Source organism: Salvia splendens, chromosome 3 (genome assembly GCF_004379255.2).
Source record: "Salvia splendens isolate huo1 chromosome 3, SspV2, whole genome shotgun sequence".
Taxonomy (NCBI): domain Eukaryota; kingdom Viridiplantae; phylum Streptophyta; class Magnoliopsida; order Lamiales; family Lamiaceae; genus Salvia; species Salvia splendens.
The window spans coordinates 9,510,734-9,534,441 of NC_056034.1; the positions used below are offsets into that span (position 1 = coordinate 9,510,734).

The 23,708-nt window shown below is 37.4% G+C and overlaps 4 protein-coding genes across 4 annotated transcripts; 1 reads left to right on the forward strand and 3 right to left on the reverse strand.

Moving 5' to 3' along the window:
- Nucleotides 1-5,764: 5,764 nt before the first annotated feature.
- LOC121796530 (probable inactive purple acid phosphatase 29) lies at nt 5,765-7,009 on the reverse strand. The gene is made up of 3 exons (XM_042195361.1): nt 6,983-7,009; nt 6,104-6,197; nt 5,765-6,030 (listed from the first exon to the last, which is right to left on the reverse strand). The coding sequence occupies exons 1-3, from the start codon at nt 7,007-7,009 to the stop codon at nt 5,765-5,767; spliced, it is 387 nt and encodes a 128-aa protein (XP_042051295.1).
- A 3,771-nt stretch (nt 7,010-10,780) lies between these two features.
- Nucleotides 10,781-15,186, forward strand: LOC121797368 (protein NRT1/ PTR FAMILY 4.6-like). Its single transcript, XM_042196123.1, has 5 exons — nt 10,781-10,936; nt 11,024-11,123; nt 11,401-11,618; nt 12,759-13,199; nt 14,023-15,186. The coding sequence occupies exons 1-5, from the start codon at nt 10,934-10,936 to the stop codon at nt 15,022-15,024; spliced, it is 1,764 nt and encodes a 587-aa protein (XP_042052057.1). The 5' UTR covers nt 10,781-10,933; the 3' UTR covers nt 15,025-15,186.
- Nucleotides 15,187-15,644: 458 nt separating this feature from the next.
- Nucleotides 15,645-17,466, reverse strand: LOC121796531 (aldehyde oxidase GLOX-like). The gene is made up of 2 exons (XM_042195362.1): nt 15,836-17,466; nt 15,645-15,748 (listed from the first exon to the last, which is right to left on the reverse strand). Exons 1-2 carry the CDS (start codon nt 17,464-17,466, stop codon nt 15,745-15,747), a joined length of 1,635 nt encoding a protein of 544 aa, XP_042051296.1. The 3' UTR covers nt 15,645-15,744.
- Nucleotides 17,467-18,363: 897 nt separating this feature from the next.
- On the reverse strand, nt 18,364-21,907 carry LOC121794798 (protein TWIN LOV 1-like). The gene is made up of 7 exons (XM_042193140.1): nt 20,733-21,907; nt 20,139-20,346; nt 19,973-20,037; nt 19,788-19,867; nt 19,578-19,633; nt 19,425-19,488; nt 18,364-18,687 (listed from the first exon to the last, which is right to left on the reverse strand). The coding sequence occupies exons 1-7, from the start codon at nt 21,298-21,300 to the stop codon at nt 18,541-18,543; spliced, it is 1,188 nt and encodes a 395-aa protein (XP_042049074.1). The 5' UTR covers nt 21,301-21,907; the 3' UTR covers nt 18,364-18,540.
- Nucleotides 21,908-23,708: the final 1,801 nt, after the last annotated feature.

Sequence of the window (23,708 nt, forward strand, 5' to 3'; positions counted from 1 at the left end):
TGAAGGTAGCAGGTCGGGTTCGTGTTCGGATTTATAGTTTCCTTAACAGGTCGGGTTCAGGTTAGGCCTTATTGGGTTTGGTCATTAACAGGTTGACCCGATAACGACCCAATCCGCACAATTTGCCAGCCCTATCTTGTATACATACATTTCAAGTGTTGGAATTGTTGATCAAAATTTCTTCATATAACTTTTGAGGCCAAATTTAATTAGTCACAAGTTTTAAGAAATTTATAGTAGAAAATGAATGAAAAAGATTAGTAGAAGATGAGTCTTATTTTATATATGAATGTATTAGTTTTACAGAGAAATAAAGTTAATGGAATGTGGTATTCATTACCAAAAGTAATATTAGCAAAAAAAAAATAAACAAACGTGGCATGTATTGGTGGACGGTCAGAAATGGTAAAATGAGACGATTATTGGTGGACAGGACAGAGAGAATACTAGTATTTCAAATCATTCTTTACTTCTCTGATCCAAAATACTATTTCAAATCATTCTTTACTTCTCTGATACAAAATACTCTATAGATTACTGCATCACTTCATGAACACTAACAGAATCAAAATTATTGTCCTATTTTTTTGTGAAGCTAAGCAAAAAGAAGATACTAGGTTAATTAAATGTTTAGGTCATGTTTATTGGTTGCATTATCGATTTACTATCTCCGTCCTTTAATAATAGAAATTATTTCCATTTTATTCCATCCCTCAAAAATAAAACTTTTTGGTTTTAGGAAAATTTTTTTCTCTCTATTGAGGTGTGACTCATTATCCATAATAATAATTCAATCACTCTTTTTTTTCTAATTTTTTTTATTTTACTAAGTATGTATAAAATTTATGATATTTAAAAATTTTCTATTTTTAAAAGATGGATGATAGTACTAGTATTTAAATGGAGGAAGAATAATATACACAATAGGGGTAATAAAAGATATAGATTGGTCCAATATCGACACTAAGTTTTGACTTTTGCTAATGCTATTCTTGTATTGGGCTTTGTATAGGGCCCAAAAACAAGAATATGGTTTATGGCTTGTTCCAAATTCGAAATTAAGACTGCCTAAACTGTAGATTGAGCATCTAACCATGCTTAAAAGTGTTATAGGTAAGTATAGTTTGCAATCCAAACTGAGAACATTTTTTAGTAATAAAATGAATTTTTATTTATTTTTTAAAACTCTTGAATCTTGCAGAAAATTTGGACATGGATCTCATTCTGTAGCCTATAAATTTTGGTAGAAGAAGTTAGAATATCTATGTAACTAAGAAGGATTGGGGAAAATAAGAATCATTCTCATAATAATATTCGGTTTAAAGTTTTTAATTGTGAATATTAATAATAGATGCATGGTCATTGCTAGATGAATGGGGACATAGTTTTCAATATTGGAAAGGTGAAATCTCTCCCCCCAACTAACCCAACACACACGTATTTATATCTATATGTATATAAGGGGTGTGATTCTTAAATGGCTAACTCTATTAACTCATCAATACAATATATTAAAAGTGTCAACACGATGACATTAAAATGTCATCACATAATTTTATTGACATTTCAATATATCGTGTTGATATTATGTGTTGATATTTTAATGTTATCGTGTTGATGAGTTAGCAGAGTTAGCAATATAACGCACCCCTGAGCCGGTTATAATAAAATTGATATTATGGCGAAAACGTGAGAACATGTGAATTGATCGTATAAATTAACTGCATTAAAAGTGCAAATATTTTACTAAAAAATTCAAATTTTCATCCTGCTAGATAATTTATCTATGAAGAGAGATGTTGATATGAGTATTGTTATGTTTAGATATTTAGGGATTAGCTATATATTTTCCATATTATTTAAGATATAATTTAGTATATTCCACGTGTTATAAATATGTGTGAATCCTTTCATATTATGCTTTAGTTGTGTTTTTTATGTTTTGTTTCATTATGTTTGAGTACACTATGTTATCTGATCAGCTTGTTTGGGGCAGATTTCCTATTGTTGTTGCTCTTTAGCTCACCATTCTTCAATGGTTTGAGCATTTTTGTCTCATAAAAAAAATTAATCATTCAGAAAATAAAAAAATTATATTTTCCTTTTATGTGTTTCGCACTTTATTTCAATCTCAATTCATCTCAATTTTCAGTTGATCGGCGGACTTTGCTTCTGCGACTTCCTTTCTGCATTCTTGTTAAGAGATTGATAGGGTCCTCGATTCAACAAATATTGCCGAAGATCATCTCCAATATATCTTTCATGAATTTATTTGATAAAGGGTATCTTTTATTTTAATTAGCTATCTTTAGTTATTTTTCATATCTTTTATAATCTTTTATTTTAATAGCAAGACTGTGTTAGGGTTTATCCTTTTCCGTTTGCAAATTACTTTCGTGTGCTCTCTTATTTCAACGATAGATTCTCAAGGGCCTATCAAACTGGTGCTTCCATTGACTACTCTTCTCCCTCAACACGCCGTGACGATGGTTTCCAAGCCACTACCCCTGCCACAGTTGTTTGGTTCTGATTCATTGAGTAAGAAGCTGGAAACCTTGGCTTTTGGCAGAAACATGGCAGCGGACAAACATAAAGAACCGCCGGACCCGGTTACGGAGATTCCTGCAGCGAACCATGTGTGGAAACCACCACCGTCACAGACTATTACCCTGGCGACCACCGCCCCGAGGTCAATTCCTCGTCTCCGCATGGAGCCGCCACGTTTCACAGGTGAGGATGCTTCTAATTGGATTATCATGATTCAGAGATACTTCAATCACAGTTATACTCCGGAATCTGATCGCCTCTATCTTGTCACGTTGTTATTTAACCCACCGGCATCTGATTGGGCGACATATTGGAAGGAAAATAACACGGGAAAAAGCTGGGAAGATTTTTTGATAGCGGTCAAACATCATTTTGATCCAATTTTATATGAAGGTTACATAAGCACCGGCACGGGCAACAAAATCATGAACGAACTGCTCGATCTACCTGCTTTTCATTCGGATTCACGCGGGTGGGAATTGCCTCCGTCGCACACACAGCCGCCGACAAGCGTGGTGCCCATAGCCTTATCTCGCCCTCCATTCGATCCCCCTCGTTTCGATGGAGAGAATGTCGTCGAGTGGATTCGTAATGTACAGGTGTACTACAACCATTGCTACACGCCTCTATCTGATCGGCTATACCTCACTAAATACTTGTTCAACCCACCGGCGTCAGACTGAATGACATCCTGAAAATATAATCATGTCGGAGAGAGTTGGGACGATTTTCTTCTGGCAGTATTTGACCCTGATCCATATGAAGACTACTCCCTGCAACAGACATCATCCGTAGATGTCGTTTCTGATGATGGTGTTGATATCTCTATTGCCTGGAACCAACAGCCCGCGGCTTTGGCGATAGGTGAACCAAAATTAAGTGAGGAAGTAGACGTTGAAGAGAAATTAGTTGCTCCCGATAATGAAGATGTTGTTATTGCCAAAGATGCCGGCACACTTTCTTTGTGGGACGAGCTTCCCTGTGATGTTTGCCCATTCGAGACCTTGGATGGGATCGTAGACGACGCTAATGCTGTTCACGCCCTCATAGTTTTTGAAACTAAAGATGAGGTGTTCGTTGTCCCTACTTTATATTATTCTTGGCAGTCCGCGACCGTTGGGATAGATAAATGGACGAGTTCTACTGACTATTTTCTTCTAGAGGAGGTTTGTAACGAGGACCGGGCGGATGAAGCTGGAGGCAATGTTGTCAATATTGCAGTTGATTGTGAGCAGCCAATGAAGGAAATAGATGGTGTTGATTCCTTCTTTTACATTGATAGTTCAAAGTTATTGATTCTTTAGGTGTGACCAAGCTACGGCTCCCGAATTGTGTAGTGGATGATGGTATCTTGCAGGGTGAGGCCCTACATATTCGACGGGTTTCGAATGATGCAACGAGCTTCCTTGATCTACAAGGTGATGCTCGCACAATACCACCGGGCAATTCATTTCCTAGCCGAGCCTTGACTTATGGCCTCTCCGAAACTGAGATCTAGCCAATGACTAGCCAAGGGGGTACAAGAGATCAAGTTGAAAAGCAGAGATACATTTTGGAAATTCTGCAGCAATCGTTGCATTAGAGGGAAGACATTGAGAGGTCATGTGACGGTTCATGTAGCCCAAGTTGCAGTTGGGATCACTGTGGTTGAATTTGAAGATGGTGATCATCACAACAACTATAAATTGAGCAGGAATAAGAACTATTGGAGGATTTCTGATCCCGAACCCACCTTCATTGCGAGAAATTGCATATTCCTGCAGAGAATGTGACATGGAATTTGCCTCCTTAAGCCTTTATAAGAAAGTGATGAAGGTGTCTAGTGTTGCTGAAGATGATGAGAGTTTATCAGACTTTCTGCCTGATTCTTCAGAGGAGGACGGGATCCCTGACTAAGTTTTCGGAGGTTGTGAATCCCTTGTTTTGTAATGTGGCTGCTTCTCATTGTGAGCCAGAGGACGTTGCTAGGTGCTTAATGATACTGGTTAGAAGTGTGGTAAGTTCCCTCAAGTTCAACTCCGACGTAGAGGATTATGATAATTTTGTTTACTTTGGAAGGGTGATTGCATTTTGTGGGAATGATGGAGATTTCGTTCCAAATGTATGGCTTAAAAATAAAGGCAGTGGAGATCCTATTGCACTAACTACATTTGTTGATGGTGAAATCTATGAATCGGTGTCTTTATCCTTAGATGAAAGAGCATGTTGTCACTCAATTGGGCTACTGTATGCAGCAGTTTTGCTTCATGAAGTCCTTGTTCATGATTTGGATGAGATTAGACATACAGTCATCCTTGGAGATGGTTGCAATATAGACGAGGAGGGAAGCAGGATTGCTGTTGCAGCAGACTTAGACTTATGTGTGGTAGTCCATGCGATCTCCAGAGAGTTTGAGTGGGTTGTTCTTCTTCTTAAATATTGTTGATGCTGCTGGCCGAGATTCGCACTACGTGCTGCATTGGTTTCAAGCTCTAGCTACAAAGAGTACAAGCATAGACGAAAATACAAGTGGAAATCCTAGCTGATGCAGGCTAAGAGCTAGTTGTTCAAATTTCGTTAGGGAGGGCAAGCTTGGACGCAGGCAATCAGCTGCAAAGGAAGTGTACGTGGCTCGTGGTAATCTCTGTGTTGCCTCAGTTTCAAGCTTTAGCACATGGACTTATAAGGTTGATCGTCAGCTACATTTTCGTCGTCTCCGCCTTTTGTTATCGGGGAGGGAGTTGATAGGGTCCTCGATTTAGCAAATATCACCCAAATCATCTCCAATATATCTTTCATGAATTTATTTGATAAAGAGTATCTTTTATTTTAGTTAGTTACTCCCTCCGTCCCCGATTAGGAGTCGTTGTTTGACTCGGCACGGGTTTTAAGGAAGTGTTTGAATAGTTGGTGCAGTAAATGGAGGTAGGTAGTGAAATGTGGGACCTCTTTGACTTTTGGTATAATAAATTTAATTAAATCAATTCAATGTTCAATTTTAATTTTACAAATGCAGATTCACTGCCTCAATCAATTCAATTAAATTTAATGGTGTAGTGATTAACTAAATTCCATAATTAAATTTGTCTTACCAAAATTAAATGAAAAAAAAGGTGCAAAATCCAATTTCATGCCAAAAATTGAATCGAAAACCACTCACAAATTCACTGTTAACTTGCACTCTAATTTCACATCAGCAAGTTGCACTGTAATTGCAAAATTAAATAAAAAAACAATGTCACAAATTCAAACTCCTCCCAAAAATAGAGAGGGAAAAAGCCAATTTCATTCCATCGACGACGTGAGCTCCGCCTGGATTCAGCTGTGACAGCGTGTTCTCCATCCCCACTATATGCGTCATCACACCTTCCCTCGACAGAGTCGACTCCTGGTCGTGATTCCCCAGCACCGCCGCCCACGGGATGCCGGAGTTAACTGCAGGACCAAACGCCTGGTTCATTGACTTCACCGCGTCGCTCGCATCGAATCCGAATATGTTATCCCCTGCAACCAACAGCTAATTTCAGCAAATCTGTCGGCAAAATCAAAAGCAACAAGGGTTAATTAAGTAACAGACCGGTGAAGACGATGAGATTCGGCTTCTCGGCGAGGATCAAGCGGCGGATGAAGGAGGTGGTGTTGAGATCGGAGCAGCTGGAGGCCTGGCGGAGCTCACGTCGTCGATGAATCCAGGAGGGGGAGAGGATTCATGAGAGAGGGTCGACAGTGAGAGAGGGTCGAGAGTGAGTCAGTTTAATCGAGAATGAGGGGTTGCATTTTCTTTTTTTTTTAGTGTAAATAATGGCATTCTTTGTAAATTTTGCTAAACATTAAGGGTAATTTTGATGTCCAAAAATGGTAAGTGGTAGAGTGACTCTTAATGGGGGACATCCCGAAAAGAAAATTAGCGACTCTTATTCGGGGACGGAGGGAGTATTATTTTCCATATCTTTTGTAATCTTTTATTTTATTTATCTTTCTTGATTAGTAAGACTGTGATAGGGTTTAGGATTCTATATAATATAATTCTATCGTATTTTCATTCATTGGCAAATAAACATAAATTTATTCTCATTCTTCTTGGCGTGAAAACGCATCCTAGAACCCCAGAACTCCAACTAGGGTTTATCCTTTTCCGTTTGCAAATTACTTTCGTGTGCTCTCTTATTTCAACGATAGATTCTCAAGGGTCTATCAGAGATTTATCCTTAACAGATGTATCCATTGTAAATCTTTATGATTGAATGCTTGAAAATAGAATAAAGTGTTTGAATCAATCCTAAAAACTTTATTCTTTTATTTTTATTTTATTTTTTTGATTACATGAGGAGATCAATGCTCTAGGAATACAAATGCTTAGGTAGTAACAGATCATGAAACAATTTCACCTAAAGTATATGGCTAACGCCTCTTAGAGAATCGTTTAACAGTTGAAAGATCTCGTGCATCTTCTAACCCAGTTAGCTATAAAGTCTCCCACCATATTAGCTTCGTGATAGACATTTAATCCATACATCCCACTGTTTATTGTTCATTTCTCAAAAAAATTATCCCACTTGTTTATCCTTCATTTCTCAAAAAAAATTATTTGTTGCGTTACATAAAACTCTTTCCCGTCTTTTGATTGCGGAAATTTAAGTTGAAGGAGTACATGTCCATCTTTTTGCTAAATGAGTGTATCATAGTACAAATTTTCTAAGTACATATTTGATATTAGTATAATTTTATTTTAGTGAATTTGACAGCATCTAAAAATATGAATTTTTTGTTTTAAAAATGATTCCACATTCTCACTAGTCACAATCAACCTCCCTATCCAATGTCATTATAGTGGCACATATACGGATATAAGCGTATAATTATGTATCCCTCCCTTTCGAATATATCGCTAACTAATGAATTAATTCGATTAATGCTTAATCTTCTAGAAACTATAACACGTCTTACCATAAATGGAGTCCCAAAATTCATTACAACCACATTCAAATTCCAAATAGATAGATTCAGCGTGGCGTTACTGATAATGACACTTTCCAGTTTCCACAATGTGAACAAAATGATAATGAATTCTTTTTTTCATATATAAAAAGATTTGGTTCACTGCAAATCATATTTTCTCCTTCATTTCTGATGGCTATCGAGGCTTCATAGTTCATATGTATCTACTCAGAAAAAAATTATAATTTAATAATGTATTAAGCCTATATCTGGCATATGTAGTGTCATATTTAAAATTTGGTGTGGAACTCTAGTGGAAGATATTTTATTAATAATTTGTTTATGGTTAATTGCATCACACCTATTTCTATGGTGGACTAAAAGAACTTGACTCAAGTTCATTGAATTGTGACCTAAACATTTATATTTATTATAAATGACCATGAACTGTGGAAAAACTAAATCTTTATCGGATAAAGTTTGTAGCATCATAGGAAAAGTTAATAATGACAATAATGATAATGTCTATGATTCAATTAAGAAATTAGTAGAATAATTAAAATCTTCATTAGTGACGACCAACTTCTACTTTACACAAATAAACATGTGTGATGGAATTCTTTCAGACAAAATTTATTTGTGAGGGATTTAATTATTAGTTTTTGAGTTCCAGTCACTAAGAAAAAAAAGTTCATGAGCCTTAAAATAAAAGGAACAATGTTACAGGCTAGGAGGTTGGGTAGAATATATTCCACAAATCCTGCCATAAATATGTCCAATTAATCTCGATCCACAAAAAGATATTGGAAATATAAAATTCATATAATTTAGTAAATCACGATCTAGCAAGGTTTATGGAAACTTTTAACCTAACAATGAACCACAAAAAGAGAATAACAAATCTTTGACTTGTGTCGGCTATTTTGTTCCACAAAATGTGGGCTGAACAAACTAAAACCAATTTTTCAATACAATAAAATTGCGTAGCTACATTATGATGTTCGCACAAAGCCATTTTAATATGTCTGATTTAAATGGGCTAAAATATGGATATTCAAAATGAATAGTTCTTAATTATGTATGTATACATCCCAAGATTTGGAGAAAATTAATAGTATCACTTTCACAATTTGTAATATAATATCAAATATCATTTGTAATAAATATAATATAACTAATTTTGTACTATTAGTTACAACTCACGTACATTTCTACATTTTATGTGACTCGAATTCCCATCTTTTTGTCTGGAATGAAGCGTAGCAAATACTCCTATAATAAGTGTATATATGAAAAAAAAGATAATACTAGGCTGTCTAATTAATTAAGGCTCAATAACCTTTTTGCAAGAGAATTTCGGGAGCTATTCCCTTCCCACACACACGATAACATGTAATACTACAAGTTCTTGAAATTTCAACAACCTTACTACTTTTTCATGTCTTCGATATATTATTAGTATGGACTAAAAGTTGGGTTGAATGAAGAATATATATGGGAACAAAGTCGTCCACAGTTTTGATGTGTCAACATAACTCAACGTTTTCAGCATAAATTCTATCAACAAAATAAAAGTCCTTATATTACTTTATCCGAAAAATTCCAATAAAATTACTTGCGACCACTCTTTCTTTATGATTGATGATGATGCTGAAATCCGTCGCAGGAAATGGAACTAAATTCAGAGGATCCCATTGCAACGCGTGTATGCCAAGGAATCAATCCTCATAATACCTGCAATTTTGTAGACCATAACTAATTTGCATAGTCACCATATGTTAAAATAATTTTTAATTATTCCAATAGATTTGTGACTCTTTACATGGCCAATAAATTTGTGTGGAGACGGGAGAAGCGAACAGCAACATGCCATAAATGTGGTGTGTGACATAAATATGGCCAGGCCACTACGCTTATCATCGCCTATTTTTTTTACTAGCTAGTCAACATGTTAATTTTAAAAATGTTTTTGATGCTCCCACTTTCCTTTTTTTTAACTAAAAGTATACATAATACACGGATATATTTTTTCAAAAAAATATTAGTACTAAACTTTTAGCTTTTAATGTATATATAACTGAATGTTTATATAAGAAAATATTTCGATCAAAAAACTAAAGAATAAATAGTAAAATAATTGCGATGACTCTAGGAATGAATAGGAGATAAAGTATCCATTCATAAATTATCTGAATAATTTGATCATTATTTCATGTTTATCTTATAAATGAATTTTAAAATCAAATGAAGACAAAGTAATATTGTTGAGCATGATGAGAAACACAATAAGTCCATTGACGACGACAGCGACAATTGCTCGTCGGTTTTAGGAGGGAGTTGGTGATTGCGCGGCTGTAGTAAGCAGAGAATTTAAGGATATAGAAAAATTCGTTATGTTATCTCTTTATAACTGTAATTAATTGTACTTAGTAATTTTTAACTTTAGCGAATATAAAGTTATTAAAATGTTTCTGCATTTTTAAAATAAAAATTGTTTGGGCTCATAGCTATCTGATGGTCACTAGAGGGGATGAATTAAATATATTTTTAGTTAAAGAGTATTTTTTGGTCTCAGATTCAACAAAATCATTATTTTAAATTTGGTGCAGTAGTAGGCTAGTATCAATTCAAAAGAAATGTAAACGTATATTATATATAATATGCCCAACTAATCTTAATTACCTTCTCTCATAAAAAAGGATATCGTCGATTGTACGAAGTAGACAGGAATTTTGACTAGGTTTAGTTTTAATTAAAATCACATTCTCTGACCAATTTTTTTTTAAAAAAAATGTTTCCATTAATTGCAATGTATCTGATCAAGAACTTTCATTTTCAATTTTGATATCGAATCACAAGGCATATATAAATCATATGTTCAATGCCCTTCTTTTGGGGAAATCTCCAACTATGCTCATTCCTCGCTCAACTTATAAAAACTTTAAAATTATAAGCATATTTTTTATTGCATACTGTATGGAAAATTACTAATATTTTCCCAGTATATAATAATAATAGTAATAATAATAATAATAATAATAATAATAATAATAATAATAATAATAATAATAATAATAATAATGCGATCTGTCTTTATAGCAAGTATTAATGTTAGCCTTTGGATTAAGTAATATAGAGTTGGTATTAAATTCAACCTATGGGTTATGCAATATAGTGTTGGCATCTTACTAATATATATTTAATGAATTTAATAATTTAGGCGTCCATTCATGGAGGTGCAGCAACATGTGACACTAGAACCGCACACTGTTCCTTTTCTCCTTTTCTGCCCTCCAATTATATAAGAATATCAATCCTTACATATCCAGTACAAACACAACCTCCTTTTATTTTCCCATTGTCACATATTGTATCTCCTCCACCACTGATCATCACTCTTCTCTCTCTCTCTCTCAACTTATCATTCCTTCAAAATACTTTGATCATCTAGAGAGAGAGAGAGAAAGATATGGTAAGTGCCTTTGTTGGCTCATTCTCTTGAATAGTTTGAAATTTGGAAAATTAAGCGATGATTGATTAAGTAGTGTTTGGTTGTCAGGAAATGGAAAACCAATTATGGGAGGGATATGTTGATTGGAGAGGCAAAGCTGCTGTGAGAAGCAAACATGGCGGTATGAGAGCTGCCGTCTTTGTTTTAGGTAAGTAATTAAGATATATATAACCAAAAGCATATAGTATATACATCTCAACCACACACTGCCACGCACACTCAACGTGAAGAAGACCCAAAAAAGGCAACTTGGAGTTGTGTGAATTCTTGCATGATCCCAACCAATTAACTTCACTTTTTAATACACTTTTCATTGCACAACAAAAACGTACAAATCAAGTATGTTATTTCAATATCACAAAGTTTTGTAATAACTTAATTTGATTTAATGTTTGGATATATATATATATATATTTGATGATCAGTTGTGGAGGTATTGGAGAATTTGGCGTACCTGGCGAATGCAAGCAACTTGGTGTTGTACCTTACGCAATACATGCATTTTTCGCCGTCACAGGCGGCCAACTCCGTCACCAATTTCATGGGAACGGCGTTTCTTTTAGCCCTTCTCGGTGGATTCTTATCCGACGCTTTCTTCACCACATACAATATCTACATAATTAGTGCCCTTACTGAGTTCCTGGTCAGTATATTTCCTTTTCAAATATATAGTATAGTAGTATTAATTATTTACTTGAGAATTAATACATTTCAACTAGGGATGAGAATTAATTGGGAGATGCGCATATACATTCATTAGACCGCTAAGTGATATGTTCAATTAATCATATTGGTTTATCTTTTTTCTCTATTCCTATTCCTATAATTATGATTAATTCGACACACCATATATCAATATATCCCCGATATATTAATAGCAATTAGCTATAGTAGTATACTCTCTACTAGTATTATTAATACGTGATAGATTTGATTGTTTTAATGTAACTCAATCGAAAATAGTAGTACTCCGTAACTCGAGTGAAAGCCGCAATTTATTGCTTTTGTGGGTAAATACAGACAAAAGGCAAACTAACTTTTAAAGTAGTGCGGTGATAATATCTTATTTTGTTTGCTTATTTTTTGTTATCATTTAACGAGATAAGACATCATGTTTCATGCCTAAACGCCCTCGACCAATAGATTATTGACATTAGTTATGATCACTTTTTATTCCCTCCCCTTCACGTAACACTTGTGACGCGTATAATGGATTAGCTCTTACAAAGAATACATTTTTATTTGGGTCAAATATAAAAATGCTTGCACTAAGCTTATTTATAAGTTATTTGTATTTAGAATGAGTATATTGAGGCTAGCTAGATAGTTCGAATCAAAAGTGATGTAATAATAAAATATGAAGGGTAAGTCGAACAACTAAAATTATACAGTATATTTTCAATAAGGAATACAACATATCAAAACTCATTCTTATATTAAAACAAATAAAAATAATAATTTAATTCTTTAAGTGTGATGTATCTAATGCTGCAAGTGTAATTTATGTAATGCACTAAGTGCAATTAATACCTTATTCACATGGATCTGAAGCTAGGCAAAAATCCTAGATTTCCACCATCTATTTTTGATCTAACGGTTCATATTTGATATTACATATACTGCATATAGGGCATTACATATGCTGTGAGTATATAACTGTTATGTGTTTTGATATAAAAATGAGTTTTGATATTAAGCATACCTTTTAATATGTCTATCTTTTTACTATCAGATTTACTTAAAAAAATCTCTACAACCCCCAAAATGTGTGTGTATGTGACAGGGTCTAATATTATTGACAATGCAAGCAAAGTCAAGTTCCTTACAACCCCCAAAATGTGACAAAAAACAACAAGAAATGCAATGCCAACAAGTTGGTGGAGCAAAGGCTGCACTTCTCTTCTCAGGGCTATATCTGGTGGCGCTGGGCGTCGGCGGGATCAAGGGTTCCTTGCCGGCCCACGGAGCCGAGCAGTTTGACGGCAGCACGCCACGTGGCAGGAAGCAGAGATCGAGTTTCTTCAACTACTTCGTCTTCTCCCTCGCCGCTGGGTCCCTCATCGCCGTCACATTAGTGGTATGGATCGAAGACAACATTGGTTGGCAATGGGGATTCGGAATCTCCACGCTCACCATACTTTTGTCCATACCCATGTTTCTAGCTGGTTCCAGCTTTTATAGGAACAAGATCCCTCTTGGAAGCCCTCTAACCACCATATCTAAGGTATCTTCTTCTACATGATTTATTAAGTACAACGGATAATAGCTATTTAAATCATGAAATTTGGTTAAATGTTAGTCAGTTTCATAATTTTTAAAATTAGAATATTCGGAAATTTCAGTTTTTCTCATTTAAATTATTCACAAACGATCCGACATTTTTTTGGTGATGTTAAAAACGACATTGTTTTAATAGACTAAGGACATAAAAAAATTACTTATTTTAGTTAATCAAGTCGTTTTTAACACATTTTGTGCGTTGATGGGAAAATAAAAAAAAATATGAAACTTTGTGATTTAATATTTAAATTTTAAAATTTATGGGATTAACCCTCATTTAAATTATTCATAAACGATCCGACATTTTTTGGTGATGTTAAAAACGACATTGTTTTAATAGAATAAGAACATAAAAAAATTACTTATTTTAGTTAATCAAGTCGTTTTTAACATCATCAGAAGACCACATTTTGTGCATTGATGGGAAAATAAAAAAATATGAAACTTTGTGATTTAATATTTAAATTTTAAAATTTATGGGATTAACCACAATTTAACCAAACTTAATAATTTAAATGGATATCAATCCTTATTATAACTCTTTGTTTCATTTTGCCAACACCTTTTCTCAAATCATTCAAAATGAAACTAGGGGTTAAATTTTTTTTTTCTTATTGGATTGGTCGACCAACCTTCCATTGAACTGACCGAATTTAAGGCTATATATATATCAGTCATTTTCATATTACAACTTAGGCTAGTTAATAGTATTTCAACCACTCTGATATCGTGATATAACATCCGTTAATAATGACTTGTCCAAACAGGTCCTGATAGCGTCATTGCTGAACTCATGCACGGCGCCAAGTTCCAGCAACGCCGTGGCAAGCATGTCGAGCAGCCCGCCACGGTGCAAAGAAGAAGAAGAAGAAGAAGAAAGCACGAAACCCGAATCCCCATCGGAATGCCTCAAATTCCTCAACAGAGCAGCAGCAAACACAGAATCATCGAAGCTGAAATGCTCAGTGCAGCAAGTCGAGGAAGTGAAGATCGTGTTCAAATCCCTCCCAATCTTCGCTTGCACCATAGTCCTCAACTGCTGCCTCGCCCAGCTCTCCACCTTCTCCGTCCAACAAGCCGCCACCATGAACACCCACCTCGGCCCCCTCAAGCTCCCCCCGGCCTCCCTCCCCGTCTTCCCCGTCGTCTTCATCATCATCATCGCCCCTCTCTACGACCACGCCATCGTCCCCTTGGCCCGCCGCATCTCCAAATCCGAGATGGGGATTTCCCACCTCCAACGCATCGGCGCCGGATTAGTCATCTCCGTCGTCGCCATGGCCGCCGCCGCCCTAGTCGAGACCAAGCGCAGGACAGCCGCCCACGATAAACTCGACTCCGACTCTCCTCTGCCGCTGACGTTTCTCTGGATCGCGTTTCAGTACCTTCTCCTCGGATCGGCGGACCTGTTCACGTTAGCAGGGCTGCTTGAGTTCTTCTTCACTGAGGCGCCGTTTAGCATGAGATCGCTCGCGACTTCCTTGTCCTTCGCGTCGCTGGCGATGGGGTATTACCTCAGCACGCTCATCGTGTCCGTCGTGAACAGCGTCACGGCTCGCGCTGGTGGCGAGCCGTGGCTCGCTGGAGCTAACTTGAATCACTACCAGCTACATAAGTTTTACTGGCTAATGTGCGCCTTGAGCGGTTTGAACTTTTTGCATTATCTTTTTTGGGCTAATAAGTATAAGTACAGATCGCACGCGCTGCCACGGCCTGATCACGGTGGCCGTGGTGTTGCGAGTTCAATGGAGGGACGGGACATTGGTTAGAATGGTGCCGCATTGGGCCTTTTTTAATTAACAATTTGATGTATATAGGTCACTTAATGCTCTGTGTATGATCATGTGTGAATTTCTAAATTTCCCATGTTACTTTTCCTTATCTTCCATCAACCAACATGACAGACACTGCTTATGTCTGGATCAAATTTATTCTGATTGTCAGATAAAAGTTGAAATAAATGTGGAGAAAGCAGAAATTAAATTTTCGTGGCTAAAATGGGCCATGCAGCTGGCTCATAATGTGGCACGTACAATTATTTTCTTGTAGGGGTCGCTGTATTAACATATAACTTGACTCATTAATAGACCATGATTTCAAAAAAAAGAACAAGGAAAGACAATGATTTCTTTTATAATCTCTTCACTTCTATCACCTATAACATCTACTACATCTCCTACACCACACAAAAAAACATGAGTAATGGATCCCACCATCACTTATTATGTTTGTGTGTGTAGTAAGAGATGTTATAGGTGATCTCCCTTCCCACTTCATGCAATTTACTATCTCATTACTACTTACTCAATTTTGAATACAATTATGTAAATAGCGAGAAAGATCACATCAGATAAATTGATCATATGAAACAATTAACAACAACAGGAAGTTAACTTACATAATATTCATAATTTTGTTGAATGAATTATTTATCAAGCAATTTGAAAATCAAGAATCCATGCATGGAATGAATTTGCTATGGAGCATAACTATTTAATTCTAATCCAAACAGAATGGCTAGGGACTCCGTGATGCACAAGAATCCATGCATGGAATGAATTTGCTATGGAGCATAACTATTTAATTCTAATCCAAACAGAATGGCTAGGGACTCCGTGATGCACCACAAACACCATATAATACCCTGGGGGTGCAACGTTAGCAGTTGGAGGCGCATGCACAATAACCCTGTGCGTGAGCGAATACATCTGTTGTACATCGGCAACGTGCAACACCAGCAGCCTTTGATTCATGGCGAAGGAGTGTGTGTTGAAGGCGGGTGCAACCATTGTTACCCTGAACTCCCCCTCCGGCTCCTCCATCAAGCTGAACGTGACAGAGAATCTCTGGCCGTAGGATACGGTCAACCCATCTGCGGGGCCCTCCACCGACAGAATCGAAGGGCGGAGATGCGTGCGCTCCGATCCCAAGTAGGGTGGCGAAAACGCTTCTAGGCTGAGCTCCGTGGGGTACCTTACGCCTGTGAACTTGTACAGCACGTGCGGGTTGCTTCCCCCCACTAAAATCCTGCCATCTGGCAGCAACGTGGCTGCTGAGTGGTACAGCCTCGGTATTGTGGTGGGATTCAGCACACTGAATCTCTTCCTCACGTTGGGCTCGTTCGTGCGGTAGAGAAGCGGGTGCAAAACCGGGTCAACCGCCGAGTCCCACCCGGCGGTTCCCTTTCCGGCTCCGTTGAGAATGATGACGTCACCGGTTGGTAAAACGATCATATCGGGCATGACCCGACCCATCGGCATGAACTCCATTCTCCATTCCGGATCCGGATCCGTGACACGTAAGCGGCCACACGTCCTCGAAGCGGCCACGTAGATCCCCTCCGCCGCCTTCGTGTAAGCACCGCCCATCGCGCCGCCGCACACCATGACCTCCACGGCGGAGATCTGCGGGCTCAGCCTGATCGGAAGCATCGCCGATGATCCGGTCGCCGGATAGCTCCTCTTCTCCCCCGGAATCGGCGGGAAATGCCGTAAAACCTTGTTGATTTTGTAATCCAGCAAAACCGAGCGCTGATTGGCGAAGACGAATAGGTTTCCGTCGGGGAGGAGATGCAGGAAGGGGTAAAGATTGTTCTCCTCCTTGAAATCGGTGGTTTCGACCAAGAAACGGAAGTAGAAAACGGAATCTTGAGGGTTCTTGGGGAAGAACTCGTAGCTGAAGGCCTTTCTACCGCCGACGACGATCAAGCGGCCGTCGGGGAGAATGTTGTCGGAGGAGTACCAACGCTGGACGGAGAGATTCTGGGGGAGCTCGATCCAGTCGCAGAGCTCGTCGTCGCAGGGGGTGAAGGTGCGGACCTTGTGGTCGCCGCCGTGGTAGCCGCCGGTCTGAATGAGGGCGCCGTTGGGGCTGAGGGCGCCAGAGGAGCACCAAACGTCGGTGAGGACCATGAGGGGGCGGTAGGTGTTGGAAGCGACGTCGTAGAGGATGGAGTGGGCGGTGCAGTCCTCGGAAACGACTTCGTCGTTGTGGCGGCATTTGCCGAAGGGGAGTGTCAGTTGGGAGGGGCCGAAGTCGGTGCGGTCGAAGATGATCACTTTGTCGTTGTGTAGGAGCTGCATGTGCATGGCGGAGATGCCCACTGATCGATGGAGGAGAGCCCATTCTCCGCCGCCGTTATCGAGGTGTGGTGAGGAGAGAGTAAGGAGGGAGAGAAGGAGGATGAGAGAGGGAGTCAAGTGGCACGCCATGGGAGATTTGGAGGTTAAGGTGTGACATTGGAATTTTATAGTGAGTCATGGACTTTATTTTACTCAAATAAATCTTTCCTTTTTTTTCTTTTTCAAATACACAGTTGAGGGTTGGTATATACTATATTGCTCAGAAATCCAACACAAATTCACTAATTATTTTGTTTGCCAATTTGGGTACAACCATTGGTTCTGATTCGTTAATATGAAGATATTAAAAATTATAAAAGACTTGTTTTGACTTGGCATAATTTTTTAAAAATTGTTTAATCTTCTAAAAAGAATAGTTTAAAAGTTTAAAAATTGTTTAATCTTCTAAAAAGAATAGTTTAAAAGGTTAGTAAAACGTGATTCTCATTTTTATATACTTCCTTCGTCTTATAAAAATAAAGAAAGAAAGAAAAAATATCCTAAATGTGGAGCACTACTAGTCAACTGTCCGTCTGTGATAAATAACTTGTTGTGGTATTTTATTTATAACTGCGTTGAGCTTTAGAAGTCCAAGTGTATTAAATTTTGTACATAGAATTTATTTCTCTTTCTTTCTTACTAATAACTTGGTGAAATCACCATCACTCTGCATCAAGAAGCTGATTAATTCACCAGCCATTTATTACCATATTTAGTTAAACTCGATCAGAATATATCATCATCGGTTGTGCAAACATGGCATGTTTTGATTAACATTCATTCTTCCATCATTAAGGGTTTAGGACTAATTCATCATTCAGCAACCACCATTAACATACTTATATAATTAGTTCGTCTCAGAAGTTATTCTTAATCTCATTATTCCATTAACAAACCCAAAATAATTAAACACGCTACATATCTCAGCTAAACGCCTAATACAATAAAATGGGTTAAATCGGTGAGAGCTAAAATAGGCTTGGGAGATAGACAACAAATTAACCACACTATTTCTCAATATAGTAGTAGGAGTATATCATAAAAAACAAAGATAAAATCACATTTAAGTGGTCGCATATGACTATTCCAATATTGTCAAGGTTGAACCACAAATAAAAAGAAAAATCCTGTTGCTGCAGTTCATATAAGATGGTTCTTCTCCAACTATGACGTACTGGCGCCCATTGACAACCCCCTCACAGCAACTTTGACGGCACCCACGACACTGAGTTGCCTCATCTCCGGGCTTAACCCTTGTCTAGCATCATTATTGCAACGGTCGTCTATCTGAATTCCGACAAAGAATGCTACCTGCACGTTCCAAGACCAACAAATCGACGAAGCTGAAGTCATCAAGAAAGAAATGTGTACTACTACTACTACTATTTAACATTATCTTAAAAGTAAAAACACATTCTAGGAAGAGGAAAAAGTTATCAGTCGAAATGCCACAGTCGAAGTGTTGGTCAGTTCTAGTTATGTAAGAAAAGCACAGATCACCTATAGGGGTTAAACAATCGCCCTCGTGAATGGTGTGTGGGAGGTGAAATGAAGATTCGCTCATGTGCCTTGCATTTAATTCTTGTAAGGCTGAGACAACTTGTGACTGAGAAACTCAACTAAAAATGGAGACTGGCCCCTCTTAATAAAGATCATATAGTGGAGAAAGACCAAGTATTGACATGAGACACAACAAGTAGGCCGTTTAGATACCTTGTCCCGTTAAATTAGATGAACTATGTCTGATCTGTGAATTTGTTTGAATAATTTCTCTTACCAGTTGATTGTACATTGGTCAAATTAATTTCTACGAATACATGATGAAGAGCACCGTGTGAAGGTACTTTAATGGGAATAAATGCGTTATTAGAATGCAGATCAACAAAACTTATGCACAAAGCCTCTTATCTAAGTTAAATGATGAAATTTATGGTTGCAGAAATAGATTTAATGCAAAATTACAGATAGAAAAGTTTTATTTATGGTTGGACAGTGATAAGAACTATTTGAAAGATATGCATCTCTTATTGACACACGAATAAAATTACCTTTCCCGATGCATTCCGTACTGGAGAAATGTGAAGAAAATTCCAAAAAGATGTCCTATCTTTTCTGCAAGCAGCAATTAAGATGTAAGGTCATATGTCGAAGACTTTTCGATGAAGTAATCTGTTATGTGAGATGCGATGCAAGTCATCAACCTGTAGTTTAGGATACGTATTGTACAAGCTTGCTCGTTTCGAATGCATTCCTTTATCTGCAAATTTAAAAGCAGAAATTACATCTTCTAACTTATGGCGTGGCTGGAGCTTAGGTAGTACTTAACTAATCCCCAGTATGAGCAGAGCCAGTACTTCTCTTGGAGTTAAATGTTTATGATAAAAAATAAATTATAGAAAATGCTTCTTTACCTCAAATTGTGTACTTGGGTCTGTTTGAGTCCCACTCAAGAACCGGCAATTTCGCCCCAGTACTTCAGGCCTAGTGTAGCCTGTCCCAGAAAGGAGGGAGGTTCATATTTGATCAGATTGAGCATATATTTATTCAGAACTTAGAAGACTCCTCAATTGATTAGATGATCAGCTAAATTACATACCTGTCAGTTTCAGGAAAGCCTCACTCGCATACACTATAGGCATGTCAGGTAAGAGCGCATTCGTTCTGTAATGTAGCATGCCACCAAGAAAAGGTAGTCAGCTAAACGATGTATCCGGAAGATTATTTATATGAACACAGGATCATGTGGATATGAACGAACTCACAATACAAAGCTTTGTTTGATTCTACCGAGAGATATAGTTAAGGAGGAAACAAGCTGTGCATTTCCAGTTGGACAACATCTTTTTCTGGTGATGAATCTGCCTGTAAACTCGCTGTAGTTTATCAGAACAGACAGGATATTGTTAATTGCAGCATTGGCCTTTGTTTTCTCCCACTCATTCGCTTCACAAGGCTCATTAATCTCATCTTCTGCAATATTTGAATAAGTTGCAACGTGTCAGCACCGGGTTTTGTTTATTTGTTACATTGCATAATCTAGTCATAAAGGGCACGTATGAGATGAATCAGCTTGATCACTACAACAAACTAAGTTCAGTATATATACAGAAACAAAACAAACCACTCAACCAGCAAAGCCATGATAATGTTGACAAATAGCTGAATTGAAATTAGCAATCATCTCAATGATATGAATTGTAGATACAAATGAGTAAAATAACAATCACAAACATTAGTTCTCAACTCAAATAGCAATCAATTCAGCATTAAACATTAGATTTTAACTCAAATAGCAACCATTTCAGTATCACACATATACCATCTTAACAAAGACGCTCCAATCAGACTGAACTAACCTTGATCATCAAGGCTTGAAACCGACTCCACGGAGGATGCATGTCCCCGTTCCAAGATTGAATCCGAACAAACTTCTCTCCTACAACACCTGAAAACAGTATCACGAACCCCGCCCCCATCTTCACACTCACTCCTGAGGTGGAGTCCAGACAACCTAGGCCTCCTCAAGAGAGGTACCTGAACCCCCACAAAATTAATCACCCTATCATCCTCCTTACTGAAAACAGGACACATTTGGAACAACATCCAGAAGGGGGTCCCATCCTTCCTATAACTCAACAAACTGATCTGCACACCCCTCTCTTCCCTAATTGCCTCGCGAATCGCCATAACCGACCTCCTATCCGTCTCCGGGCCCTGAAACATCCTCCCATTCCTCCCAACCACCTCCTCTCTAGAGTAACCAACCATTTTCAAGAATCCATTTGAAGCAAACACAATAGGGTGCCCAGGAACACAAGGATCGGTTATAGTAAAACAATCAGGGAGTTCATTCAGAATTTCCCTCGCCCACACAGAGTATCTCAAGTCAAATGACTCCTCACCCAATCCCAGTTGTGATTCCATCTCAAATACAGCAACTTCCCCTCAAAGATTAAATCTTTATGCCCAAAACTCAACCCCAATCTCAACCTCAATCCCAATCCCATGTGTCGCTATCAGCTTTCGGGAAGCTCAATTAACGGTTTCGAGTTTCAACCCATAAGCAGCAAGAAACATAATAACCATGGAGAAAATTCAAGGTCTTGATAATACTAAAAAAAAGCACACAGATTTTTCAGAAATTTGTGGATGGAAAAGGACATGCAATAGGAAGTAGTAAGATATTGGTAAACAATTATTGAGGGTTTTAGCCATACAAGGAAACGGTGGTTGAGGGGTGTGTGTGTGTAGTGGTGTTTTTTTGTGTGCGAGACTGATTGAAGAAATTGAGAGAGAGAAACAAGATTATAAATTGTGAGAGGAAATATCTTGAGCATGGAATGAACTAAAAGAGTTGAGATACACCCATCAATCGCTTTAGTTACATGAATTAGACTGATTTCAAAAAAAAAAAAAAGAAACTTGAATTCTAATATCTCAGTGATTCTCAGAGATGAAGAGAGTTGCAGTGATGACTTTGCAACTATGGAGAATCACAAAGTGGGCAGAATTTTAGCTCTTTGATGATTCAATTACGAGAATGAATTGTTCTTTTCTTTCCACTTTTTGTTTCTCGAAGAGGGATAACAATCAAAACTTACTTTTCACTTTAACTACGTTAATTTGTTTTCTGAAAAAAAAAATACTCCTACTTAATTGCCAGTTATATCGATTATTCTATAAACAAATCATGATTATTGTAACAAATCGCTCAATTAAGAACAGAGTGCACCACTCACCTAAAAAAGAATATGAGATATATTGTTGCATTGCATTATTATTAGTAATTAAGAGTGACAAGCATTGAATAAACTATTAATAAAGATAATTTGTAAGTACATTTGAGATAGACATCACGGTGGGGTAGAACTTTGAAATTTTCTCGTGAAGGTTTATGTGTATCTTGAAGAGTCAATTTGTCCAAATTTGTTATTGCATATGAGACGCGTTATACGTTCATTTTTGTTGTTATTGTGGACATGTCTTTAATTAAAGATGAGATCAAATAGTAGTAATATTTGGTAAAATGAGCTTAAAATTAAGAAATATCGTCAATAAATACGCTCATATTGAGGTAAGATAATAGACAATTTTGTAATGACGGTTCATCGACCATGAAATGTTGAAGTGGCCGCGGACGCTGATTATGTTGTTGGAGCTGTCGACACCAAATTCATAATGCATGTCCAATCAAGAGTTAATACTTTGCGACTGCTACTAGCACGATGGTTGGATGGGACCATGGTGCATGGTATATATGTATACCACCATGTTTTCAGACAATTTTACCACCCCTAGTACATACATTCGATGTCGCTGAACATGTCGGGAATGTCATTTCGTGTCTCATGCATGCGTAGTAGTTGCTCTCAATCGAGAGTTGTCAAAAACTTCAAGTATTCGGTGTCAAAAACATCTAGAATGTCATGGTAAAACGTCTTAGCATTCTCCCCTCGCCACTTCAGGACATGATAATCATCGAGAATTTTAGATGTTCCACCAGTTGTGAGTTGTTGCATAATTGATGTACATCTCTGAAGTTTTGAAAGTATTATCGAGTGTCCGCTGCCGGAAGAACTTTTCGCGAGTCGCTAGTGTATAGGATATGCGTATGAATAAATCTACGTGTCTACATAAGCGGCGACAAAATACACCCGTTGTGCAATATATGCGGCGTTAAATCTTGTTCCTAGAACATGTACGTCCTCAATCGGTCTTAATTGGCCACACTTGTTTCCTCCAAAAGTCCAAATAACATTGTGCACTAATCCACTGAATTATCTTGTTGAAAAATGTTTTAGCGTTGTATGAATCAATATAAATGAAATGATTTATAAGAGAAAATTGTTTGAAATTTAGAAAGAGGTTAGAGATATTGAAATTTTTTGGAATTGTGGTGTAAAAATAATAAGTAGTGTAAAATGAAGGTGAAAGTGAATAGAATTACGTCATCCTTATTGCATAAATGTGGGATTATGTGATTATATTAGAAGTGATTATGACCTTTGCTCTAATTGAATAGGAAGAGCAGGTAGAGCAAACCAAATTAAAGAAAAACAAACTATCAAATGCAGGCTAGTACTTATCCATCCACGTATTAATGTGTAGTCTGTTGATGCTCCTTCCGTATTCCAAAAATAGAAATATTTGAAACGGCACGGGTTTTAATGTATAATTGGTAAAGTAAATGAGAAGAATTGGTAAAGTAAGAGAGAGGAAAAGAAAAATGAGTAAAGTAAGAGAGAGAAAGAGAAAAAGTAGTGAAAGTATAGTTAGTGGATTGTGGGATCTATGTCCTAAAATAGAAAGATTTTAAAGTTTCTATTTTTAAG